The 16,893-nt window shown below is 42.1% G+C and overlaps 1 protein-coding gene across 4 annotated transcripts in view; it reads left to right on the forward strand.

The window, feature by feature from the left end:
- Nucleotides 1–16,637, forward strand: part of MAP3K5 (mitogen-activated protein kinase kinase kinase 5) — a 186,922-nt gene extending 170,285 nt beyond the window's left edge. For 3 of the 4 annotated variants that reach the window (XM_058566201.1, XM_058566202.1, XM_058566200.1), the window contains 5 exons: nucleotides 7,067–7,310; nucleotides 11,777–11,889; nucleotides 12,867–12,979; nucleotides 14,856–14,932; nucleotides 15,640–16,636. In XM_058566201.1, the coding sequence (XP_058422184.1) occupies nucleotides 7,067–7,310; nucleotides 11,777–11,889; nucleotides 12,867–12,979; nucleotides 14,856–14,932; nucleotides 15,640–15,700 (608 nt within the window). In that variant the 3' untranslated portion in view covers nucleotides 15,701–16,636. Of the gene's footprint in view, nucleotides 1–7,066; nucleotides 7,311–11,776; nucleotides 11,890–12,866; nucleotides 12,980–14,855; nucleotides 14,933–15,639 lie in introns of all 4 variants that reach the window. The other variant, XM_058566199.1, reaches the window with a different exon arrangement.
- The last annotated feature ends 256 nt before the right edge of the window (nucleotides 16,638–16,893 follow it).

A 16,893-nucleotide genomic window follows, 5' to 3' on the forward strand; every position in this document is an offset into this window, starting at 1 on the left:
CTGAGTGAGTGAGAATTTGCTGGGGACAAAGCCCAGGAATCTGATTATCTCCCAGCTTCCAGGTCACGTTGATGCACAGCCAGTGAAAATCACTGGTCTGGACAGATCCCAGCTCTGTCTGCAGTGAGATTCAGAAGCAGTGGTGTTGAGGAAACAAGGTGTGACTGAGTAAGTGAGAGATGTAGTCATACTCCACGGCAGACTTCAAGGTTTTTTGGTAGTCTACCCATTAATAAAAGGTTTAAGCAAAGCTCTTCCCCCCTGTGTGTGTGTGTGTGTGTAGATAGATGATAGATTTAGATCTATAAATTAGAAACATATTCTGTTGTACTCATTTGTACGTGTATTATAAAGCATTCTAAAATAGAAATTTAAAAAGATAAGATAAATATGAAATATTTTAAAACTTAGGTCATTTATAAGTGGTACCACAAACTTGCAAGTTGCCATCAACCCTTCCAAGTTGTGGAATTCCCTCTCTTCTCTCAGAATACCTTTTTTGATTTGAGCATGAGGGCACCACTGTCAATCTTTATGATAAACAGTAGTAAGGATTAATTTAATTCTTTCTTACGTAAGAAAGAAATAGAAGTCCTAACACCCCTGACCCTGCTGTTCCTCCTCATGGAGCCCACCTCACCCTCATCCCTCTCCACGCACCTTTGCGTTCTTAGGGTCTCAGTTTATAAGATGCCTCTTCCAAGAGTCCTGACCCACCATGACATCTGAAGTCGGCCCCCCATTATTCTCTCCCCTTGGAGATAGTTGTTCCCATTTGTGACACTTGCCCCAATCTGAAACTACTTTATTCTCTTGTCCAGTGGCTGTTTCCTTCATCAGAAGGTAACTGAGTCTGTTATATTTTATTCTGTGCCGAGCATGTTGTCTACACAGTGCCTGGAAAACAGTAGACCTCTGATAAATATTGGTTGAAATGATAAGTAAATGAGTTTCACCTGATTATAACAAATTAGTGTGGGAAATTTGCATAACTTAAAAAAAAAATTCTAGAGAGGCTTTGAAACACGAGCAGCAGTTGGATGTGAACCTAAGGGACTAGTGCTAATGTTAACTGAGTGGAATGTTCGGAGGAAGTCAGCAGATACTCGCACTCGGATGATTTACACTGGGTTAAGCTTGGTGTGGCAGTGACCATGGAGGGTTGTGTATCAGCAGGTACAAGGGGTGAAGAGGACAGGTGTGTGTCCGTGAGAGGGATGGGGACAGGCCCTGGGTCACACACAGGAGGACCTAAATTAAGGATGCCCAAGTGAGGAGAGGAGGGAGGGATTATACTTTGAAATAATTTCAATAGCATATAAATGATCTGTTAATGTAATTTTTAAAAACTTTCTTTTAAAAATTGATTAGCTGAATGCAATGGATTATATCCTGGAATAGAAGAACGTGTGTCATCTGAATGAAGTCTGTAGTTAGAATGAAGCCTGAATGAAGTTAGTAGTACTGTACCAATGCTAATTTTTTAGTTTTGACAAATATAGCAGTTATATAAGATGTATAAAGGGGACCTGGGGGAAGGTATAAGGGAATTCTGTGTATTATGTGTGCAACGTTTCTGTAAATCTAAAATTCTTTGAAAGTTTAAGAAGTACCATGATGATCACACTATGGGTGAAACACCGTAAAGTTTAGGGAGAGTGATGGGAGTGCAGAGAGGCGCGTCTCCCCACATCGTGTCCCAACAGTGGGCACTGCTTTAGCCCACCCACATGTGGAACAGGCACATTCTCTATGAAAAGGGTTTGCTAAGGAAAGTTATTTGTCCTTCCACTGTGAAATTGGTTTCTTTGAGGCCGCTAGGAGTCTCAGATGGCAACTGAAATTACTGTTTGAAAGCAAAAAAAAAAAGTGGAAATTTTAGGGAATTAAATAGAGAAAGTATTTTTTATATTCCTCTCAGGACAGAGGAAGACAGTATGTACCATACACCAATATGTAAATAATGAAATATGTGAACAAGATGAATTGATTTCAGGCACATGACAGTTCTATCAAGTTTCCAAATGTCCCTATAGATTTTGTTATACAGTTAAGATTTAAAGAAACTACATTAAAAATGCCTGTCTTCATATTTCCCTGATAAAAATTCCTTTTGGATGACAAAATACTACAATTAACCTACCAAATTTTGAATAACATGCTAAAGAAAAGAAAAATTCAAAAGTATACCATCATTAGAACATACATTTCCTTGATCTGTTTGCTGGGAGGACCCAGATCTTGGTTTCCAAACCTTCTCCAATACGAGGAATCAGAGCTCCCTGGAGAAATGGTGGATTCCAGGCTGGGGCAGGGGAAGTACAGAGTCAGCCTGGAACACCTTGTGATGCAGAAAAGTAACGAAGTGCCCCAAAATGATGGAGAGTTATTGACAGGACACTGGAGACAGCTTGAAGGAGTTCCCAAAAGTCTACGCAGAACAATTTGAGCAATAAAATAATGATAGTACTGGATTATAGCCCAGAGAATAGACTAAATATCTGTGAGTCCATACTGATGTACGTAATTGAATATATCAGTATGTGGAAGAGAAGGGCCAGCTCTTTGCTTTAGCAGAATTCCAATTAATAAATGTAGAGGGAACGAGGGAAACGGAAATCACCATGAGGCAAACGTCACAGGGATGATCGCTGCAGCCGGGAACCATCAGTGGCCACTAAAATCAGCGGGCAAAGAGTGATGAGAAACAGGCTGTTTGACGGATCTCAGGATATCTCCGCACATGATATTCACTAATTACAAAGGGAAGACGGTGACTTGACAGTGGGGGAAGCTGGCAGACGCCCCCCCTCGCCACAGACCAAGGGGAAGGTCAGCAGCGTGCACTCCTGATATGATGCACGCAGAAGGGCACATCGCCTCTGTGGTATTCTTGCCAAAAACCCATAGTCTCAGCCTGATCATGACAAGACAGAAGTGAACCAGAAATGAGGGACAAGTACGGAATAACAGTCCTGCTAAAGAGCATGGAAGTCGCAGGAGGTGGAGAAGTAGTAGGTGCTGTCGCAGGCTGTGAGATTGAGGATGCCTGACAGCTGCCTGCAGGGTGGGACTCCGGGTCAGGAAAAGGGCATGATGGGAAAACTGGTGAGATCCAGTAAGGGCCATGGATGGCTTAGTCTTATTGTGTCAGTGTTAGCTTCCTGGTGTTGGTAACAGCGCCCAGGTTGTGTAAGATGTTAAGTTTAGGGCGAGCTGCAGAAGGGTATACAGGGACTTTCTGTACTGCTTTTGCAGCTTTTCTGTTATTCTGAAATTCTTTCAAAATAAAAAAGTGTTCAATCTTCTTTCTTCCAAAAAGAGCACACAGAACAGAGAGTATAGTGCAAGCCCCTAAGAGGTTCTTTCTTGGGCCGTTTCCCCCTGTGTCATCAAGAATTGACCGTTAGATTATTGGCAACATGGAGCATCTGTTGTGACTCTTCAAGGGCAGTCTGGCTGGGGTGACCCGATGGAGAGATGCTGAGCGTCAGCCCACGGTGGCAGTGCAAGAGGGAGAGAGTTGATAATGTAGGCAGGCTACTAGTAACGACAGTTTGTTAAACTGCTGACACACTTGAGATTACTGCCCCTTGTTAGGCTGAATCAGTCATGTGCCTGTATCCACGTTCGTGTAAAATGACCAGCCTTCTACACATTTGAGGAGCTGAATGCGGGTACCGTCCGCTGCACTGACGAGTGTTGGGACCTTATCTGGCATCAGACGTACCCTGTGTTGAGGAAGCTTGGTCTAGTTATTTTCCTTGGGGAGGTGGGAATAGTATTGTTGTTTGACCCCATCTTCCTGTTTTGGGAAAATGCAGCAGCTCTAGTTTCCCACGCACGGGCTCAAACACTGTCCACTCATTCCAGGCCCCCTTGAGTCCCTGCCTTTCTCCCGACACTCGGCTCTCTCCTGACGGTCATCTGCTCTCCATTCTTCTCAGAGGGCTCCGGGCCACCAACCGAACTTCCTTCTCTCAAACGCCTCTCCCCCTTTCTCCACCAAGTCAGAGCTTTCCCCTCCTCCAGAACCTGCTTAGGCCCTTCTGCCCCCGTGAATCCATCAGTGAGTAAACCACCACTGGACCTAGTCACTGTGAATGTGCTTCCTTTACCCCCCAGCACTGTTAACGCATGTCCACGCGGATTGTGTATGCAGCTAGGTCTGTAACTGAGGTCATCGTAGATCTTTTAGCTGCGTTAATTTGCACTTATAATTTCGTGTTATCTTTGTGCACGCCCTTACAGCTCTTCTGTACGTTCACCCTGTTCTCCTTCAGAGTCAAGGACCAGATGCTGTGTCGCATTTGCATGTTTTACAATGTGTAATTTGATGATGTGTACTCAGGGAGCCACCATCAAAGACCAAAATAACACAGGATTGCATTCACTTACAATTTTCTACTTGCTTCAAATTATTTGAGAGGATTTTTCAGTCATTTATACATACAGAAAATAATAATTTATGATAATTTAAAGTGTACAGAGCTAGGGGAATATAAGGGTTATTTAAATATAATAATAAATGTCAGAAATTTTCCCTCCCCAGAAGTGAGGTTATATTCAACAGGACAACAAAAACCTTTAAATTGTTTTTAAAATCTCAGTTTATAGACCATAAAAGAAATTTAAGATTAATTTTAGAAAATTTTAAAAGGCCTGATCTTGTTCTAATTTAATCTAGAATTGCACTTTCTTCAATTATTTTTAAAGTAAGATCTTTTTTCAATATCTTGTTCCGTTCTAAATACAAAGCATCCTAGTAGGATAACTCTTCCATTCTGCCAGCATTTTTGAGAGCCTCGCATGTCGTAGCCCCTATACTGGGTGCAGGGTGTACAAAACTGAAACCTGGTTTTGAGTCAGTCCTACTATGGATGAATTAGGAAATGGAGTTTTGGAAAGAGAACAGAGAGAATGCAGGAAGCAGAGTAGAGGTGGAGCTTGGTGAACCTTAAGAGGTAAAGGTGAGGATGTGGAGAAATGGGAACCTTGGCACACTGTTGGTGGGATTGTAAAATGGTGCAGCCACTGTGGAAAACAGTATAGTGGCTCCTGAAAAAATTAAAAATAGAATTACTATATGACCCAGCAATTCCTTGTCTGGGCATATATCAAAAAAATTGAAAGCCGGATCTCAAAGAGATATTTGCACACCCAAGTTCATAGCAGCATTATTCACAATAGCCAAGAGGCAGAAGTAACACAAGTATCTGTTGATGGAAGAATGGATAAAGTGTGGTCTGTACCTACCGTGGGATATGATCCAGCCTCAAAAAGGAAGGAAATTCTGACACACGCTGCAACATGGATGAACTTTAAGGACATTATGCCAAATGAAATAGGCTAGTCACAAAAAGACAAATGCTGCATGATTCTACTTGTGTGAGGTATCTATAGTGGTCAGATTCATAGTAACAGAGAGTAGAGAATGGCGTTTGCCAAGGATGAGGAGGGGGTTAAAGGGAGAGTTGTTTAATAGGTATAGTTTCCATTTTGCAAGATGAAAACGTTCTGGAGATTGGTTGAAGAACAATGTGAATATACTTACTGCTAAACTGTACACTTAGAAATGGTTAAAATGGTAAATTTTATGTCATGCATTTTTTTTTTACGACAATAAAAAATTTAAAAATAAAGATAAAGAAAGTCAGGGCTACATACAGTAGCCTGGCCCTGAAGAAGGGCCCTCTGGTTTTGGTCATGAGCAAAAGATGAGTTCTTATTCAGCTTGTTGAATTTGAAGTGCTTCCCCAGCAGGACTCTCTAGCAGATACTGAATGTAGCAGGATCAGGGCTAGAAATACAGTGTCCTCCACACATGACGTGTACTTAACCTCCACCGATCTTAACGAGCTCATCCAGGGACAGTAAGTAGAAACGTAAAGAGAAGGGTGGAGTGCCAGGTTCCAGCTTCTAAGGGGCAGGTAGTGGACAAAAGGCTCTGAAGGAGAGAAGCAGCAGCCAGGGATTTAGAGGAGAGAAGAGTCACTGGGAGGACTTGGCAACGAGGAGGCCTCGGGTGGCCTTGCTGCAGTGGCCATGTTGGGGTGGTGGGGTGGGGTCTTCCATCACTCCCACTGGAGCCCTCTCCCCCTCCTAGGGGCTCTTCACCCGTGGTTCATGGGTCTCGGGACCGGCTTTGGGAGGCTGTGAGCCCTTAGGAAATCTAGGCAAAATGTGTGAATGTGCTTTTCTTCTGGAGAATCTCTGCGGCCCCATCAGATTCTCCTTGGGTTCTGTGATCCAGTAAAATTTCCATGTGCCATAGCACATGGAGTCAAGATCCAGTATTTCTGCTTTGATTTCACTTAAATTATGAAGGTAATTCCTTTTTGTGGGCCATGTTGAGAACGTAATCACAATTTATAACTTTTTTCTGTGGGAAGATATCATCTAGGTTCTAAAGTGATGTGGAGAGGAAGTTGTGTCGTACAGTGGTTTAAGCTGGAGACCTGTGACTTTTGCACTGTAAATTTTGGTGGTTAGTCAACAGGTTAGGGTGAGACATATGCTGAAAATCAACCCAAGAGTCAAAAAGAGAATCTTGCTAGAGTGAATATCAGCGTGTGTGGCATTCTCTGTCCCTGCCCCCATCCCCTTACACTGTGAATGCTACAGGCAAAAAGCGTTCCATGTACTCACTTATGTTTATATAATCTCTCTCTATCTCAGTTCCCTCACTTCTAAGTGAGTTAATGGTTGCCAGATATTATATAATCTAAAAAATGAATTTTACTTGTGTGAACAAATTTTTATATTCTTAACAGGTTTTTACATAATTGCCTTTCTGATTTTAGCATTTTTCCCACATACCTTATGTACAGTGTGAACATTTTTCTTCTGTTTGAATTAGATCATTCTGAGTTTATATATGCTGTGAATTTTGCAAATTCACTGGAAGAACAAACCTGAATTAATGTGCAGAAATCCATCCCCACTTTTGGAGGAGCAGTTTGGGATACATATCTTCTTGATGGCAGGGGAGATGACATTCATGTCTGAAGAAATGAAGGCATCAGTCGTATTTTATTAACATGGCTGTTGATACAATGCTTTACAGAGCTGAGGCCCCATTTCAGCCTTGCGTCCGAGAGTGACACCGCCGATCAAGAAGACTTGGAGGCAGAAGATGACCATGAGGAGCAGCCCTCAAATCAGACCGTCCGAAGACCCCATGCCGTCCTCGACGATGCTGTGGCCACCTCGGGGGTGAGCACGCTCAGCTCCACGGTCTCGCATGATTCCCAAAGCGCACACCGGTCGCTGACCGTCCAGCTCGGGAGGATGAAGATAGAAACAAACAGGTACATGCTGTTCCCACGTGGCCGGGCTTCTTTTTTCTTACTTTTATGAAAGCGCATGTGTTTTTGGTCTACTTTAAAGTTTGGTCCACAGAAAATACACAATATGGTTCCTTTTTCCCCTTCACGTAAACTTGATTTCATGCCTTTCTTTATAAACGAGAGAGACTTATCTCAGTCTCTAGTCAGATGCACGTTCTGCTTCTACGAGTTCCAGCCTCCTTCAGCACCGTTTCTTGGGTCGCTGCGTTCTCTCCACGAGCACTGAGATTTTCAGGGGAACTCAGTCGTAGCCTCACAGACTCAAAGCAGCTTGTGCTGCCCGACAGAGAGCTGACAGACGTACGAACAGAAACCCGTGTTCTTGAAAGCCTGTGATTTGGGGTATCAGGTTCTTTCAGGAGAGGAAGCTCTCTCTTCTTGAGGAGATAGCGAATGGTGCTAAAGCCTTGCATTTCAGAACCGTGGCAGGATGATCAGTTGGCCACGTTTATGATTCTATTTTATTTTTAATGTGCTGTATCGTGTCTGGGGTTTAATTTTCCTTTGAGAATTTGGTAACAGCACCCACGTGGGCAGGTTATGAAGTGAACAGTAAATGTTTCCTGCTCTTCACAGACGTGGCACCGGTCAAGGTCCGGATCTTTATGACAGAGCTTCCCGAGCCAGCCACAGCCGACATGTGGGCAACTGACTTTATGGCTCTGGGTTTACAGGGAAAACTTTTTTTTTTTTTTGGATTGAATCAATAAAACTTGTTCAAATATTTAGAAACCTTGGTTGAAAATTCTAGTTGTTCACCAGGGAGATAAAACATATTTTATTTCTAGTCCTAAGTTTAGGTTTTTAAAGTTCAGCTTGAATACCACACTTAGTCCAAGTAGTAGAGAGCTCATCAGGTATTCAGAAACGTGCATTTGGTTCATGATTAAGTCAGTCCATCATATCTTCTGTGATTTGCATGGAGAAAGGACAGTGGCTCTCTGACATCCATACCCCCATCTTGTCCTCTGAAGCCCAGCTCTTTACTTGCCATCTCTGACTTGGGGGAAAAGAATTTGAGTCTCTTCTCCTCCGAGATGTCTGTCTGTATCTTGGTGCCTTGTTTCCTCCTCTCCTCAAGTAGTAGTCAGTTATGATGGTCCATCCCTTAGAGCTGGTGTTCACTTGAGTTTACTCTGTGTCGCCCAGTCCGGAATGGAGCTGTGTTTTACACCCCGCTCTGATCTCTGGAAAGTTCCCTCATTACTGTTTAGGTCCAGTCTGCCGACTCCTCCTCCACCAGGACTTCCAGTCAGAATCACACTGACAATAAAGCTACTTTATTTACCAGCTGGCTGGTCTGTTTGCTTCTCTGGCCCTAAAACCTCTGTCTGCATACCCTGGCTTGTGTCCATGGAACCCGCCTCCCCCAGATGCAGCCTCTCCCTTCTCTCCATAGCCGGTGGACTTACCTGTCTCACACCCTGTCGCTGCGCTGTCCCCCACGTGTGCACATCGGCAGTCCCCAGGGCTGCCCTTCTCCAGCCGCTTTCTCCAAGTCTTCCCGTCTCTGTTGTGAGGGTATCAGCTGCTGAGGGCCTGCTTCCCACAGCCGCCCATCTCTGTTGAAAAGACCAGGATTTGCCACATTTCTCTATTACGTTAGAACATAGTTGCCTTTTCCACAACAGCCCACACATTTATGTCTTTTCTCTACGTATTTACACTTGAATCTGTGAAACCTACAGGATTCTCAGCCCCTTTGTCTTTTTTGACTAGTATCTCCCACAGCTCCTCCATCACCCCCAGAAAAGTGGGACAAAGCACAACATTGATGAAAGGCTGCTGCTTTAGTCCAAGTGCTAAGCCACGGAGAGAAGGGCCCAGTCACTCCACATGGTCCTTGTCATCTTCAGTTGAACATTCCTTGATACACAGAAGTACACGTATTGCAGAATAAACTTAGAGGAAATGTTAGTGTTTTTAGGAAAGGTTGCAGGCCTCATGTTAGAAATACTAATCTTATTTTTAGGAGAATCACTGATGCAGGTAAATCAGGTTTATCCAGCTCTCAGTTATTAGATCATCAATAATACTAACGGCAGAAAGTCACGAAATGGCTTTAGCGTGTATGTTCTGCTTATATTTAAGGATATGCTTACATAAAATGTTCCAAAAATGATTCATTCACACAGGAACTTGGGACAGTAATGCAGAGTCAGTTAAACTCTGCTGCAGGAGCAGCTGACTAGTCGTCTAATCTCCCAGTCCTGCAGTTCTGGAATTACCCACAAACCCCCTCCCCAGCCCACCCATCTGAGTTAAAAAATTGACCTCAGGGTAGATCCTTGTCAGACTTTCCTGGAACAGAGAGGCAGGCAGTTGCCTTGGTTTTGAAGGATTTCCCTACTAAGTGAAGACAAAATAAAACTGATGGACTGAATAGTCCTTAAAGTAGATAATTTTAAGAGCAGGATTTGGGGCAAATGAGATGACCTGCCAATCCTTTGCTTCCATTGTTAAACTCTGACTTTTAAAGATAAAAAGGAAACATATGGTCTAGATAAAGATAGGTTAAAGTCTAGAAAATGTCTCTGTTCTTTGAGAAAACAGTAAGAATATGCCATCACTATTCATATGTGTAAATTAGCAAGGAAGACAAAAATACATCCCAGATCAAAAAATTGCCAGCTTACAAATTCGTACTGAGCTGGCACCCCTTTATTTGAGCACCGTTCGTGTTGGAGTGGATGAGTCTCCCCCTAGCCCTCTGCTTCCCTGTTGGTCTCAGTTCCTTCTGCTCGGTCCCCCTCTCTGTGTGCGGCTGACTCCGCAGTTGTCTCTAAACAGCTGTCTTCCTCAAACCGCCTTCTCTGGCTGCCTCTCATTGGAGTTTCCTTCTGTCTTGACTCTGCGACCTGCCCTTCTGTATAATCCTTGCTCCTACCTAAGGGCCTCAGGACTCTGTGTCCTGCAGAAAAGGGGTGGGGTCTGGGGTTCAGGGAAAGAACCCCTACTGAGCCCTGGGGGGCTCTTTCCCAGAGCCTGAGGCCACAGCAGGGAGCAGAGAAGCCTTGTGGGAGGCCAGGCACTGTGCACCCGCCCTGTGCTGTGTCATTTAATGCCCGTGGTAATCCTTCAGGAGGTTCTGCTTTCCCTCGTTACAGTCGAGAGAGCCGAAGCCCAGAGGCGTTGAGCCGTCTGTCCGAGTTAGCACAGGGAGTGCCTGGCTGAACCAGGATGTGAGCCCAGGGCTGCTATCAGCTGCGCCTCCAGAACCTGTCAACTGAAGCAGAAACAGACTCTTGGAATGGAATCTGGTCCTGAGTTAAATCTATCAGTACTCAGAAAATGGAACAAATACAGCTTGCTAAGCACTGTAGGGTACGCAACTATTTATCTTAATGATCTTAGGAATAATTACGTATCCTCAATTATTAGAATTCTGAATCCAGGTTACTCAGAGACAGTTTTCTAAAAAACCAGAGCATCTCTCTTCATACCATGGAGTGTTCCCTCAGGGAACAGTGTTGGAAATGGTGAGTGGGTTACCGGTTGGCTCTCAGTTGCCCAGATAACCTTCATGAATCAGAACTACATGTAATCACATCTCCGTTTCTCCTTGTTTCCTTGGAAAATGCATCAGATGCCAACTAGGAACTGAATGTACCAGGAACACAGCCATCCTTCCCCCCGTAGAAGGGGGGAGGAATAGTGGTAACAACCACAACAGCCCGAGCAACAACCGTTGATGTTTACTGAACGCTTGTTAGGTGCCAGGGACTGTAGGTGACCTCACCTCTAGTTCCTTCTCAATTTTTTTTTTTTTGGTGAGGAAGATTGTTCCTGAGCTAACATCTGTGCCAGCCTTCCTCTATTTTGTATGTAGGATGCCTCCACAGCATGGGTTGATAAACGGTGTGTAGGTCCATGTCTAGGATCCGAACCCGCAAACCCCAGGCTGCCGAAGTGGAGCGCACGAACCTAACCACTACGCCACCGGGCCAGCCCCTCAAATTTTCATAGTTTAAAAAAAAGTGACTACCTTTCTGCTTTGCAGGGATTATTTTATTACCCATACCGACCAACTTTTTTTGATGAGGGGCCATACATGTAAAAATAGGTCTGTTAATATCATATGTAAACTCTTCTCTCTTTTTTTTTTTTTTTTTTGCCATTTGTGGTCATAAAGAGAAACAGCAGAGCAACATCTCTGAAAATTTGGGCAGACAGTTGGGGATGGAGGTCTTGCATTCTTGTCTGGAAGCACCGTGTCTTGCGTAGCTTTGCTGCTCCACGTGGGATCTGTGCCACGCACATGGCAGCTCCTTAGAAATGCAGAGTCTCGGCCCTCTGCCCAGAGCTGCTGGGTCAGAATCTTCGTTTCAGGGACATCCCAGGGGTGTCGTGCTCGTTAGAGCTTGCGAAGCCCACTTCTAGAAGGTCACTGTGGCTGCTCCCCTCAACCATGTAATTTTCTTCTGCAGATTACTGGAGGAATTGGTTCAGAAAGAGAAGGAATTACAAGCACTCCTTCATCAAGCAATTGAAGAAAAAGACCAAGAAATCAAACACCTGAAGCTCAAGTCCAAACCGATAGGTGAGCAGCAGACAGTTGTAAAGCTGTGCTGTTCAGCCAGGCTGCCCCACAGCAGTTTATTTCATGGCTTAGTCAGCATCTGTCATGTGCACCACAATGACAAGCAGAAATTGCTTCTAGAAAATATCCACTTCTTAATTGTAGTGAACATCATTTCTTATAAGTACAGTAAAAATAAGATGATTCGTAGTCATCTTTTCCTGAGATTGTATATTATTGAGGTAAACAGGGCTTTCCACATTTTTTGTCTTTATTTCTGCTTAAAGATTTCACAATGAGATTACTAGAATAAAATATACTGTTTTTTGGCACTTTGCATGTGTCTTCTGTGTATTCTAGTTTTTTTCCCTTCTTATAATTTGACAAGGCTTAAATAGAATAAAGATGTAGTAATAAAAAGTCATAGATTGGATACTCTTAAAACAAATACAATGTTATATGTCAATTATATCTCAATTAAAACAAGTCAGAGATTAGAACTTTGAAGAAATCTATTCTGTGAGAAATTGGAGGTGAAAGATAATCTTTAGAGAATCTTATTTAGCCAGTTTAGAGGAAAATAAAATTTATAGTTGTTTGATCAGATATATGGCTCTTCCATAGTATTGCAAATAGTGGAAAAATAGACTATTATAATTACATGGTTCTCTGGTAATTATGCTCACCTTTGTTGCATGAAAAATACACTGTACAATTTGTGTGCATCATTGTATTCTAAGAAACTATAAAATTGATATGAAGTATGAGGTGGGAGTGTTATTACATGATTGCTTCTGACTCTCCACTTACTAATGTATGAAGCAGTCTTTACGAGTTTTTATTTATATTATCATTTATACTGCCAATCTCAATGATTTCTATTCATTATTTTCTGATAGAGAAAAATCTTTTAAAGTATCAGTAAATGTTGACTGGGAGGGTCTCAGATGACCTCTGTCAGGTAAAGCTAAGAATGCCCGCCCCTAATTCTGTTCCAGATATCCCTGGATTGCCTGTGTGTGACCTAAATTCTCCTGGCACAAGTACTGAAGATTCTGAACTTACTGAGTGGCTGAGAGAAAACGGAGCTGATGAAGACACTATAAGTCGGGTAAAGAAAACCATCTGTGGGACAAGCATTCTTTCACCTCATGTCGTAATGTTGAGTGCCTCCTGTGCACTAGGCACGGGGAGACCCTGGGGAGAAACTCAGACCCAGCCCTGCCCTCCCAAGGCTGACAACCAGGGTAGGCAGATGATAATCAAGTTATTCCACAGATAGAAGGATAATTATGCCCTGATAAACTGCATGAAGGAAAGGTCAGCATGCATATGAGACAGAGGGAGGGAGAAGTTGGGGAAGGTTCTTTGAGAGGTGATGGATGTGGTAAAGTCTGAAGGAAGGCACAGGAACAAACTAGGCCATTGTGTGTATGTTTGGGGTGGGGGACACACAAAAAGAGGAGATCCTTGGGCCAGGGGTGCAGAATGTGCAAAGACCAGTAGTGAGGCAGGCAAGGGCTTTGTGGTCCAGAACCCCTGAGGATTTTGATGTTTTTGAATTGAAAATAAGGAAGAGTGGGAAAAACCAAGACAGAGTTAAAAGAAAAGGTTCTTCTGTTTCCAATTCTTTCTTTTGTTTGTTAACTTTTTAATTCTCTTGCAACATTATTAGACTCCACTGGGCAGCGGGTATTTATTGCTATTTAATAAAATAGATCTAGTTAGTAAACTTATGTCAGAAACAGACACTTTCTATATAAACCATATTCTATCTATAATAACCTAGTTTGTCCCTGCTCCTTATAGACTTTTGTATTCAGCATGAATAGCATTTATTTGTTTTAAGAGTACATATATGTACACACATATACACACAATAAGAAGTTATATTTTCATTTTATAAGAAGAGCCTTAATACAGTATTACATTGATTTCAGTTTTATATTTAAATTTTAAAAAATAACAAGAATAAAGATGTCTTTTCTCTTGACTTGATAATTTATTAGACCACTAAATAAAATTTAGGGTCTTCTTAGAAATCTGCATAACAAACTATATAAATTTAAACAACTCTCTTGCCTATTGGAAATAACGCATCCAATCAAGTTCTCAAATATTCATCCCTCTTAGATTCAAATCGCAATTAAAAATAGTAATGCGTACTACTCAGCCACAAAAAAAGACAAAATCGTCCCATTTGCAACAACATGGATGGACCTGGAGGGTATTATGTTAAGTGAAATAAGCCAGAAAGAGAAAGACAAACACTGTATGATCTCACTCATATGTGGAATATAAATCAACACATGGACAGAGAAAACTGTATTGTGGTTGGTTACCAGGGGCGGTGGGGGTGGGGGTGGGCACAAGGGGTGAAGGGAGACATATATATGGTGATGGACAAACAAAAATGTACAACCCAAAATTCACAATGTTAAAAACTATTAAAACATCAATATAAAAAAGTAGTAATTCGTGATCCACTAAATCATTGCCCCCTTTTTTTAGATTTAAAATTAAAACCTTCACTTAAATTCAGGACTCTGATTATGTAGTAATTATTGGAAAGTACCTTTTATTAGCCATGAAAAATAAGTCCAGAAATTAAGTGTAAGGAATACCTTTCCAGGAACATTTTTTATCCACATGAGAAAAATAAAGGTACACAGTACCACCCTCTCAGATGCAAACATTATCTTACAAGCAGCAGACATGATAACAGGCGAGTCTTATCTACTCATTAGAAGATCATTCAGAAATTCTGCATTGCTTGTAATCCTTATGCATGTGGAAAACATATGCATGTATTTCTCTGTAATTATTTTGTAATGGGGGGACTTTCCCTTAATAATTCCAGAAGATTATGTGGATTTCCTCTTGGATTCACTTTTTATTATTGCCAATGTTGACATTATGGATAGTTTGCTATTTATTAAAGGTGTATAAAACATTTTACTTTTGTGCATATTTTATTTTCTCCACAGTTTTTGGCTGAAGACTATTCACTAGTGGATGTCCTCTACTATGTTACACGTGATGATTTAAAATGCCTGAGACTAAGGTACTGCTTTTCTTTCTGTTCAGTTGTCGTGATGGAAGGAGCACTGGGCTGAGACCAGGAAGCCTGGCTCCTGCCCGGCCTGGTCCCTCACCAGCTCTAACCCGCTCTGCAATCCTGGGCAGAGCTCTCTGGTTCCCAGTTGCTCTGAGTAAACTGAATTAGGTGGACCAGGCTATTATTGGGTGCTCTGATAACCAATATTTCTCTGTTAGTAAATGCAAATCAACAGGAAGAATTTTCCTGATAGCGTATCACACTAAGACATGCAGATGTGCTAAAGCTGCCGCAAACAAAGGCTCTAATTTAGTTCATGATTGCGCCATACTTATTAGAAATGTTCAGGTGACATGTTGATTTGCCATCCAAATACCTGGTATAGTCTGATACAGTTTCTTACAATAATTCGTTTTTCTCTCAAGCCATGCGTATACGTAACTGTTACTCCCACCCACCTCTATAAAGACACATTTCAAAAGAGCTGGAAATCTAAAATGATGCTTTGGGCCCCGGGGGTTCGTGGGAGTGGAAAGGAGAGGCTTGGAGGGACGATGAGAAAATATATACAAAAAGAATACAGAGTGCCTGATAAGACTTGGGGATCTTCATGTTCTGATCGGAGCAGCTGAAAGCCAGGAAGTCACTTTTGTGTTGCAAGGGCAGTGTTTCCGATGAAGTGTGCTCTTCACCCTGTTCTTGTCTGTCACCAGGGGAGGGATGCTCTGCACGCTGTGGAAGGCCATCTCTGACTTTCGAGACAAACAGACTTGACTGTCCCGCACCAGCTTTCCGTGGACAGTCTAAAGATGGATACAGACCTGATCTTCTTCGGGAGGGAGAGTCGAAGGGAGAGGAGAAAGAAGCTGCACTTTAAATCCAGTATTTGTTTACTCGTGTTAAAAAAAAAGAATACACTGAAATTTCCTAACTGCTTCTATTTCTGTAATTCATTAAGAACTCTTTGTAAAGACTCTCAAAATAATCCTAAACATCCCAATGTTGTTAAACATCCTCATGTTTAGGATTATTTCAGTCTAAACCTTTTTATGGAAATATTTTTAACTCAGCAGCTATTGCACTTCAGCCAGATGTTTACTTCACAGGCGACGAATACAGCGTTTCACGTGAGTGTACATCACTGGAACAGAACCAGAATGTGACCATAGCTTTTAGGCTTCAGTGTGTTTGTAATATGCCCTGAGAATCTGAGTAGAAATGCATAATTTCAATTATTGTATAAAGTTTGTTTTTTTTAAGTGTGCAGAATCTGAGAGCAGTGGTTTATACTTGTCTGTATTAACTGTAATATGACTGTATTTTGTAACTTAAGTCTCTGGCCTGTAGCACATCCGTGTGAGCCCCTGTGTACTACTGAACTGTACCAGTTGCACATGCCTGAATCTTAGTAATGTTGGCTTGTTCTAAAGCTGTCCCTTGTGTCATATTTACCCTAAAAAGTAAAAAGACTCTCAACAGCCTGTTTTGATAAATTCTAAAGGATTCTTATTTTGTTTTGACAAACAAAATAACTACTGTGTTAAATTTCTAGTCGTTTTTTCAGCTCTCACATTAAATAGAATCTGTCTTTTATTGGAGTAATCCAAGAACAACTGATACCCAAGTTGTTGCTCAGGGCAACAGAGGGGTGAGAGAAGACAAAGAAAAAAGAGAATAAAAGAAAGCCAGTGTATTTTTCTCGAGGCTCCAAGTTCTCTTGAATGACTGTTGTGTATCTCAAATACCATCCCAGTGGAGACCACTGCATTCTCTATCTGCTTCATCTTAGTTCTCGTAGTGGAGGGAAGTGTTTTTATTTTAAGCTGTCTATTTTATAAGCCTGCCCATATTAATAGGATGAAGTCTGAAGCTCCTAGATGGATGAATGAGATAAACAAGTTTCTTCAATACAGAGGAACCTGTTTATTACAGAAGACAGAAATAACGTAGAGCTGTTCATGTGTCAT

The sequence above is a fragment of the Diceros bicornis genome, chromosome 23 (assembly GCF_020826845.1).
Source record: "Diceros bicornis minor isolate mBicDic1 chromosome 23, mDicBic1.mat.cur, whole genome shotgun sequence".
In the NCBI taxonomy this organism is placed as follows: Eukaryota; Metazoa; Chordata; class Mammalia; order Perissodactyla; family Rhinocerotidae; genus Diceros; species Diceros bicornis.